General features: G+C 37.7%; 1 protein-coding gene across 1 annotated transcript in view; it reads left to right on the top strand.

The window, feature by feature from the left end:
- Positions 1 to 3,019: 3,019 nt before the first annotated feature.
- The window catches only part of LOC129004996 (cytohesin-1-like), a 112,300-nt gene continuing 105,035 nt past the window's right edge, over positions 3,020 to 10,284 (top strand). The window contains exon 1 of the mRNA XM_054433735.1: positions 3,020 to 3,154. Coding sequence (XP_054289710.1) covers positions 3,112 to 3,154 — 43 coding nt within the window. The 5' untranslated portion in view covers positions 3,020 to 3,111. The remainder of the gene's footprint in view (positions 3,155 to 10,284) is intronic.

The raw sequence follows: 10,284 nt of genomic DNA, 5'->3' as shown, positions 1-10,284 counted from the left end.
GTTGGAAATAGATGACGTCTGTCCATACCTAGACTACTTTGGGACATCACCAGCACGTGATTTCCAGAGGCACAGAGGCTGCTCATCTGGCATCTCTCCTCTCTCAATCAGTGTTGGTAATTCGCTCACTTGGTAGTTTACACGAGCTCAATAGTGTGAAGTGCTGAACTGTCATTGTTGTATGGCATTCTACCAAAAAGATTTTTTTTTATAAGGATTTAAAATTTGAAACTTACCAGTACGATGTGATGGTTATGATCTACCTATGAATCTTACCCATGCTTTAAATTGTAAAAAAGGAGGATTGATCAAACATGGGCATGATCAACAACGAGATCGCACTGTGCTACGATAGCAAATATGGCCTGGAATGGGGTTGAAGTCGAGCATATTATGAGAGAAGCTGATCCCGCAAACAATGTGCCTGATGCTTTAAAAGCTGACTTTAAAGTTAATGGTATTTGGGAGGCTGAGAGAGTAGCGTTTTTTGATAATCGCATTGTTAATGCTGATGCTCCCTCTTACGCCAACCAAGAATGGCCATGGGGAACAATATCCCGAAACCATGACAAAGCAGCCGAAGACATCAAAGGAAGCTTCACACCATTAACCATTCACATCATCAGCTTAGGGTTCCCCCAGGGTTCTTTCCTGGGGCCTGTTCTCTTCCTGGTTTTTATCAACGACCTGGGGATTGACGGGAGAACCCTGTTCTTTGCTGATGACACCACCCTCATCACGAGCAATAGTCAATTGGACCAACTTAAACTCGAAGCAGCTGAAATCATGGACGAGGCAAAAGCCTGGTTTTCAACGAACAAACTCAAAATAAACCATGATAAAACCCAAGAACTTATACGCAGTTTAAAACCACAAACTCTGCAACAACAACCTGTCAAACTACTAGGTTTTTGGCTGGAGGTTGACATGGGACAAACATATAAATGAGTTGGAAAGCAGACTTTCCAGAACTGTTTTCCTCTTAAGAAAATTAAAAAATCTGGTCACAGATACATATTTAAAGCTGGCCTATTATGGCCTCTTCCACAGCTTGATGAGCTATGGTGTCATTATAAGAACCATATCATGTGCCATAAGAGCCATAACGTCCAGTGAGAGACACGAACACTAGGCCACTTTTCCGAGCCTTAGGAGTAATGACTATCTACAGCCAATTCATTTATAACTGTCTGGTGTAGATCAAGGAAAATATAGATAACCTCAGCTGCAGAAACCATAGCTACATCGTTATAATACGAGAAAGGGAGAAGATCTTTTAAACGTTCCTTTCTGCAGGCTTAGTAAACATAACAAGACTGTTTATCCAGTCCTTGAACCACCTGCACCAGGACATAAAGTCACTCCCTCTTAAGAGATTTAAAAAGAGAGTAGAGAGCTACTCAAGGCGCGGCCCCTGTACTCCATGAAGGAATATTTCACAGAGGAAAAAGGTGAATGGACCTCGTAATCTACAGCCATGTTAACCACATAAATATATAAAGTATTAAAACTAAAATGTTGTTCAATGTTTTTTCTTTGACGAAATCTATCCAGTCACTACTGGTCATCGATGGATACATGGTATAAAGGTATAATATTGTTCCACGAAAGGAGACCCCCCACAGATAATATGAAGCGTTTCAGAGGAGAACAAGCGAGGCCCTGGCTGTAAAATGGAGAAAACCATACTGCCAAATTATTAGATTGATGGTTAAGGATCCAAAGCCAGCTTTCCATCATTCGAGCAGTTTCGCTTAGGAATGGGCACACGGGAGGGACTAAGGCTTAAGGTGTAGTGACGTCATATCTCTAGTGGCTAATGTCTTCTCTTGAGGCGACACGATTACCGTAACGAAACGGTGTGATTTCAGCGGCGTTCGTAGCATAGTTGGTAGCGCTTCGGATTGGTGTTCAGGAGCTCCCGGGTTCGAATCCCGCTGGCAGCATTACCTTTTTGTCAACAAATTTTTCATATCAGCAAGTTTGGTTGGTTAGGTTAGGTTATGACGGTTAATTTTATAATACTAAATTTTAACATAAATTTTAAAATTAATTAAAAATTATATGTAATCATTAATTAGATTTTTATCTTATATAGTTTTTATATTATCAGCAAGTCTGGTTGGTTAGGTTATGTTATGACAGTTTAATTAAAAAAAAAAAAAAAAAAAATTTATAATTTTAAAACAATATTTTATAATTAAAAATTTTAAAAAAAATTAATTTAAATTTTTTCAACTTAGCAGTTCTAGCGGCGAACGCTGACACTACAAGATATGTTAGCCTTAGTCCCTCCCGAGTGCCCCACCGGTTTCGCTTAGGCTTCGAGGATCAAGACGCAACATTCGAAGCATTCAGTATGAAGCACTGAGCTATAATTCTAACTGGAGGTAGCACTGAATGTCAAAGATGCGTGTCGCCAGCCGCCATGTTTGCGTGAGGTGTGAGTTAAAAAGAAGCCATGTTATTGGATAAGAAAACTCACTGCTATACCAACCTAGTTATAGAAGCCATGTTATTGCTATGATAAGAAAACTCGCTGCTATACCAACCAAACAAAATCAGCGACAGGCTTTTGACAGATTTCTGCCATGACGGTGCTACCTCCAGTTATAATTTTAGCTCAGTGGTTTGAAGGTGGTGCAGCAATTTCCCCATTTTCTATTGAGCCTTCATTTTATTACAATTTGTCTTAACAATATTAATTGATTTGTATTTGGGAATTATTAATATACAAAAATTGTTCAAGAAACATAAACAAAAACTTCCCGCTTCAAAAGCTGGACGGTTAGCTTCTAGTTTTATTATAGACAAAATATATTAAATTCCTGAGAAAATGTTTAATCTATGATTCTATCTTTCTCAATCTAATGTATTTATTTAGTAGCTTTGTCGTGGGTCAAGAAAGTGAAAGTACTGTGACTGTGAATGAAAAAAAACAAGTGCGTTACAAAATGGCGGAGGTGTAAATGTCAATAATTGTGTCAGTGTCAGTTTGTTGTTTAGCAATGTTTTTGTGCAGTGTTGTGATGTAGTGTTCTTCAAGTTCCTTATTTGAAGTTTTTGATAACAGTGAGTTTAAAACTAAAAATAAGTGATTAAAATAAATCCATGATGAATATAGCTCAGGGAGGGGAAGGATTCAATCTAAATGGTGAGTTCTCCTTTGTCACATAACCTTAAGTTAAGCTTACTTAGTATTAAAAAGAAACAGCCATAAAGCTTTTGCTATATTTTTTTAAGCTTAGGTCTTAGGTTTAATGTACAAACAATATGTTATGAAAATAATATTATTTTCATACTATAATCTCATAATTAATTTTAAAATCTTTGAAGGCCTAGCCCACTTAGCCTAGTTTGCATTTGCTATAGGCCTAAAGCCGCGTTAACAACAATGTTTTTGACTAAGTTTTCCACTAGTCACGGCAATTAGTTGCTTTTTTTCTACAAAATATAGTGCCTTTTCTGTCGTCCACCAGTGGAGAGACAAGTTTTACACTAAATTTTGGTTTCCCAAGGAGTGTCGGTAAAAAAGATCAAATCAAAGCATTATCTCTCAATAGACAATTGACAATCCGGCCCAACCGACCATTGTAGGCCGATTTTTCAAGAACTTGGTATCTTATCGGTCTACAGCCAGTATACACTGAACACCTTAGTCCTTCTGAGAAGCAACTTAACTAACTTCTCAACTAGAAGCATGCAGCACAATTATGGGACTCGCGGGGCTGGTGACCTTGACCTACCTGGTTGTCGGCTTCGCCACACACTTCAGTCATACCCCTCAATAGCGATAAAACTATTCAACACACTGCCGACCAATATCCGAGCTCTAGACCCAAAGCGATTCAAATCCGCACTTCGCCAGAGCCTACTCAGCAGGCCCTTGTACGCTTTTAAGGAACTGTTTGACGAACCACTCGCTTTCCCTAATAAAGTCACATCCGTCAGTTCAGTTTAATTGTATATATGTAATATAGTGTTAGTAAATAGTGAAACATTTTAATGACGCAATCTATCCAACATTTGTTGGTCAACGATGAAGAGATCAAGTATAAGTAAGTATTTCAAGTATTGCATATGGAATGGTCAATGAAAGGTATTATTTTGGTTAAACATTTGTCAAGGAAGAGTAAGTTAGGCCTATTTACAATGGATGTAGAGTAGTTACGTGGTTGAATGTTACATGGTTAGTTACATGGTTAAAACCATAGATACAAAGAGAATGAAAGTTGACAGAGGATATGTTTTGGACTTTCATTTGGCCAGCCACACGATCATCTTAAAACTATTATTCTCTTTAAAATCTTTTACCAATTAGCCTGCCTATTTTATAAAATTGTGGTGCTGTTGAGTTGGTTTCTATAACCAATGGTTCATGTAAAGATTTGTTCTGCAGTAGATTTAAATTGCATTATTCTCTACTATGTGCGCACCCCATTGCAAACTACTGTAGTAGGCTACGTTAATTAGGCCTGAGACTGTAGAACATTCCTTATTATCGCTGTGCTCTTCTTGTTGAGGGTCGTGTTATCAAGGTAGGCTAGTTTCGGCTAGCATTCGTGTTACCAAGATTAATGAAAACACTGAGCAGTGAGCATTTTTTATAATGAGTTCATTTTAACGCAAAGTTTAAGGATATGGCAGTGAAAATGCTAACTTCCTTAACATTATCACTAGGTCTTTCAAACTTAAAAAATACCATGTGTTTTATAGGCATAAGAATAGGTATAAACATAATTAAAAGTACTTTTTTCGTTAAGTAGGCCTACACCCTTAACATTTATTGTTGTTTTTTGTTTAGGTACCGGTAATTAACGAAATTTGATATAGGCTAACTTTAGTTCTAATTAGGCTATTGGATTTTAATCATTAAACCATCAGTTTTCAGGGAATAATGCCCTCTAAATATTTAGGTAGAATTATTTAAGTATCTTTATTTATTACTTTTTTATGGGTCATTTTGTAATAAAAAAATTGGTTTTTTGTGGAAATAAAATTTTTGTTCACTTAAGAATAGACATAGCCTACATTTACAATTCTACCTAATTATTTAGATAATAACATTCTAAACACTTGGTAAAAATTTGAATCATGTAGCATAAACCGTTTTGAAGATATATATTAAATTTAGTAGTTAAAAACGTTAAAAAACTTATTGGTGGGAATCGCACGCTAAAAGTTACACTTGGCAGTGTAAGCATGGTGATACTTATTGTTGAGTTATGGATCATTTTTTTGTTTATGCAAGCATTTTATTATCATTTATTATATTATTATGTAATTGAGCGAAGCTCTTATACGTCGACTCTTATGCATTTCGTCATACGCAAACTCCTCCTAGACGGATGAATCAATCGTTTTCAAATTTTGCATGGTGATAGAGACTATATCGGTGAGTGCCAACATCTATATGGCGTTAAAAATGTCTCTCAGGAATCCGCCCCACTGGGTCTCAAATTTTCAATGTAATCCTTATGGAAGCAGTATTTGACACATAAACAAAAACATATGATCAGCTGTTGACTTTTGAATGCAGTAGATAAAGAAATAGCTGATAGCATTAATCCACAGATATTAGAACAGAAACGGTATGGATCATAAATATAATCAAATGACAACACTAGCTTGAGGTCCGTGACGTAGGAAGTGGTGAAGGAAGTAGTAAAGGAGAGCAGTCTGGAGTATGGAAACTGTTTATGACGATTAGATTTAGGTATCTGCATTCCTAAAATTTTATGGGAAGGGAGGAAAACTGGTCCGCGACGTAGGAAGTGGTAAAGGAAGTAGTCAAGGCGAGCTGTCCAGAGTGTGGGGACTGTTAATAACGATTAGATAAAGGTAATATTAAAGGCATTCATAAAATTCTATGGGAAGGGAGGAAAAGGGGTCCGCGACGTAGGAATTGGTGAAGGAAGTAGTCAAGGCGAGCTGTCCGGAGTGTGGAAACTGTTTATGACGATTAGATAAAGGTAATATTAAAGGCATTCCTAAAATTCTATGGAAATGGAGGAAAAGGGGTCCGAGACGTAGGAATTGGTGAAGGAAGTAGTAAAGGCGAGCTGTTCGGGGTATGGAATCTGTTTATGACCATTAGATTAAGGTATTTGCAATCCTAAAATGCTATGGGAAGGGAGGAAAAGGGGTCCGCGACGTAGGAAGTGGTGAAGGAAGTAGTCAATGCAAGCTGTCCGGAGTGTGGAAACTGTTTATGACGATTAGATTAAGGTATCTACAAACCTAAAATGCTATGGGAAGGGAGGAAAACAGGTCCGTGACGAAGGAAGTGGTGAAGGAAGTAGTAAAGGCGAGTTGTCTGGAGTGTTGGATCTGTTTATGACCAATAGATTAAGGTATCTACAAACCTAAAATGCTATGGGAAGGGAGGGAAACAGGTCCGCGACGTATGAAGTGGTGAAGGAAGTAGTCAAGGCGAGCTGTCCGGAGTGTGGAAACTGTTTATGACGATTAGATAAAGGTAATATTAAAGGCATTCCTAAAATTCTATGGGAATGGAGGTAAAGGGGTCCGCGACGTAGGAATTGGTAAAGGAAGTAGTAAAGGCGGGTTGTCCGGAGTGATGGATCTGTTTATGACCAATAGATTAAGGTATCTAAAAACCTAAAATGCTATGGGAAGGGAGGAAAACAGGTCCGCGACGTATGAAGTGGTGAAGGAAGTAGTCAAGGCGAGCTGTCCGGAGTGTGGAAACTGTTTATGACAATTAGATTTAAAAGGTATCTACAAACCTAAAATGCTATGGGAAGGGAGGTATACGTCGACTCTTATGCATTTCGTCATACGCAAACTCCTCCTAGACGGATGAATCAATCGTTTTCAAATTTTGCATGGTGATAGAGACTATATCGGTGAGTGCCAACATCTATATGGCGTTAAAAATGTCTCTCAGGAATCCGCCCCACTGGGTCTCAAATTTTCAATGTAATCCTTATGGAAGCAGTATTTGACACATAAACAAAAACATATGATCAGCTGTTGACTTTTGAATGCAGTAGATAAAGAAATAGCTGATAGCATTAATCCACAGATATTAGAACAGAAACGGTATGGATCATAAATATAATCAAATGACAACACTAGCTTGAGGTCCGTGACGTAGGAAGTGGTGAAGGAAGTAGTAAAGGAGAGCAGTCTGGAGTATGGAAACTGTTTATGACGATTAGATTTAGGTATCTGCATTCCTAAAATTTTATGGGAAGGGAGGAAAACTGGTCCGCGACGTAGGAAGTGGTAAAGGAAGTAGTCAAGGCGAGCTGTCCAGAGTGTGGGGACTGTTAATAACGATTAGATAAAGGTAATATTAAAGGCATTCATAAAATTCATTCAGAAGGGAGGTAAACAGGTCTGTGACGTAGGAAGTGACGAAGGAAGTAGTAAAGGCGAGTTTTTCGGAGTGTGGCAACTGTTATGACGATTAGTTTAAGGTATCTGTAATCCTAAAATGTTATGGAAAGGGAGGGAAACGGGTCCGTGACGTAGGAAGTGGTGAAGGAAGTAGTGAAGGCGAGTTGTCCGGAGTTTGGGAACTGTTTATGACGATTAGATTAAGGTATCTGCAATCCTAAAATGCTATGGAAAGGGAGGGAACAGGTCCGTGACGTAGGAGGTGGTGAAGGAAGTAGTAAATGCGAGCTGTCCGGAGTGAGGGAACTGTTTATGACGATTATATTAAGGTATATATCTATATAAATAAAATTAGAGTGTTGTCTGTACTTTGCTCAGAATTATATACTTTTAGGTTATTTTTACGTTTTATACATTAAAGAAGCAGAAACGAGTCTTATCTCTATTTCTGTCTGTCTGTCTGTCTGTCTTTCCCTTTGTCTGTAACACTCAAGATGGCATTTTACGCAATCTTCTCCGTGAAAACCAGAGTACCTATCAAGATCCAAGTCATTTTAATGTATTCACTGGATTGGCGAGAGTGTCTTTAGTGATTTAAATATAGCCTCACTACTTTGTAAATAAAATTACGGACGTTCAAAAATGCAGTTTTGTGCGATTTTTGTCAAATTTTCGTTCAATTTTTATCATATAATCGTCTATGAAATAACGAACAGCTGTTCGGATCAAGATTATTTTTTCTAGCTGTCAATGATATGTTTACAAATGTTGTTTACAAATACCGCAACCATTTCAAATCACGTTTTGAAAGCAAATCCCAACCAAGTGAGATTAAAAACGTTTTTCTTACATAACGGATTTAATTAACCGCAAGTGCAATAATATAGTCTAATAGTGTAACCGTAAATGAAATTAAATAACTAGACATCGTCCAAATCGGAACCAGAAATTCTTTGAGTATAAAATGTTTCTTGAGTTTTGACAACCAGAAAGAAGACCTTGAATCAGTGTTGTATAGGGCTGGACACTGAAATGATCGTCGCCAATAGCTTACAAAAAAGGTTCCCACTCATTGACGGCGCTTCAATGGCGGTTGTGTAAAGTGTAAAGTAAAAAATCACAACTGCAGTGGGTGATTGTAACAGAGGTTTAACAGAGGAAATGCTAAACTCGCTTTTCCAATGTGTCACTTTCTGTTTCTACTCACCGTGTGATGCAATCGCTGGACCATACAGCCAATAGGCCCATAGCTCATATCTTGGGTACGTAAGCCTACATATTTATTCATAACAACCTTTTTGACGACGATCCTTGATACCGGTACTTTTCCATAGAATACATGGCCTACCTACTTAAGAAATATAATTACAAATGACCAAAACCCCAACATTGTGTGATTTTCGTCACATTTCCTTCTAATGTTAATAGATATACTAATCATTGTTTAGAGAATGCGTAATCTATTAAATAACAAAAAGTTGTTTGGGTAAGGTTGTTTTTTTTTTTTCAAACTGACACCGATAAGTTTACGCTATAACTTTTTACGAGAAAATCCAAAAGCAAGAGATCAATAACCTCGGGACTAGATATTAATGTATTTAATTGGTCGGATGTACTATAGTTCTTAGGTAGGTTCTTACGTAGGTACTGGTTCTTTTCCTTAGAACCGTTGGTAGCTGCTAGAATCATTTTTACGTAGGTACCAACACATCACTGTAGTTTACAAATTAGTTATCGTTGGTGTTGCACCTTATTTATTAGAGCCGTCCGTATTCAATTTAAGTGATGTCTTAACTCTGTATAAGTTTTGCTTTTTCTGTCTGGATTCCAAATCTTAGCTTACCCGGTATGCTAAGAAAATGATAACCATTTGATAAACATTTGTTGGGCAAACCAGCATGAATTGTTAAAGCCTTTATATTGTTTATGTATCAATAGTTCGTGGCCTTTTTTGGATTGTTGTGTGTATGTCTGTTGGTAACGCATTAATGTCCTTATTTCTCAGTGTTTCACGGAATGGACAAGAGCACCTTTGATACTGAAAATGTCAACCGGAATAAAGTGTTAAATGGTGAGGTTGAGGTAGTACTTTAAATACGTTTAAGTTAACCGATGTGGAAAGTAACTTTCAATTATAGGCCTACTTTAGAGCTACGCTTCATGGATCTATAAAACATTTTTTAGTTTAATCATTGGACATATGGGCCATACCGATCCGGGTGACATTTAATTGCGAAGCATTTATTTTGGCTTGAACTGTCAGATACTGTATTTGCGAAGGTTTATATATAATAGTTTTGCCAGCATATCTGCAAATATGCAAACTAACTGCTGTTCTTAATCTTAATATAAGAAGGTTTCAACTGACTACTACAAGATCCCCGTGCGTAGAACGGGCACACAGCTAGTATAATCCTAAAATGCTATGGAAAGGGAGGGAATCAGGTCGGTGACGTAGGAAGTTACGAAGGAAGTAGTAAAGGAGATGTTGTTCAGAGTGTGGGATATCTTTATAACCAATAGATTAAGGTATTTGCAATCCAATAATGCTAAGGGTAGGGAGGGAAACAGGTCCGAGACGTAGGAAGTGGTGAAGGAAGTAGTCAAGGCGAGCTTTTCGGAGTGTGGGAACTGTTTATGACGATTAGATTAAGGTATTTACAATCTTAAAATTCTATGGGAATAGGGAGAAACAGGCCCACGACGTAAGAAGAGGTGAAGGAAGTAGTAAGGTGAGCAGTGTGGAGTGTGGGAACTGGGAACTCTTTGTAGCAGTTAGATTAATGTATCTGCAATGCTGAAATGTTATGAGAAGGGATGGAAGCATGCCCACGACATAGAAAATGGTGAAAGAAGTAGTACAGGCTAGTGGTGTGAAGTGTGGGCAATGTTTGTGGCAATTATATTAACGTATCTAAA

The sequence above is a fragment of the Macrosteles quadrilineatus genome, unplaced genomic scaffold (genome assembly GCF_028750875.1).
Source record: "Macrosteles quadrilineatus isolate MER2022 unplaced genomic scaffold, UCM_ALF_1.0 Scaffold_14__1_contigs__length_3811126, whole genome shotgun sequence".
NCBI classification, from domain to species: domain Eukaryota; kingdom Metazoa; phylum Arthropoda; class Insecta; order Hemiptera; family Cicadellidae; genus Macrosteles; species Macrosteles quadrilineatus.
The sequence above is the reverse complement of the archived record's forward strand: the minus strand, read 5'-3'. Positions and strand labels throughout refer to the sequence as shown.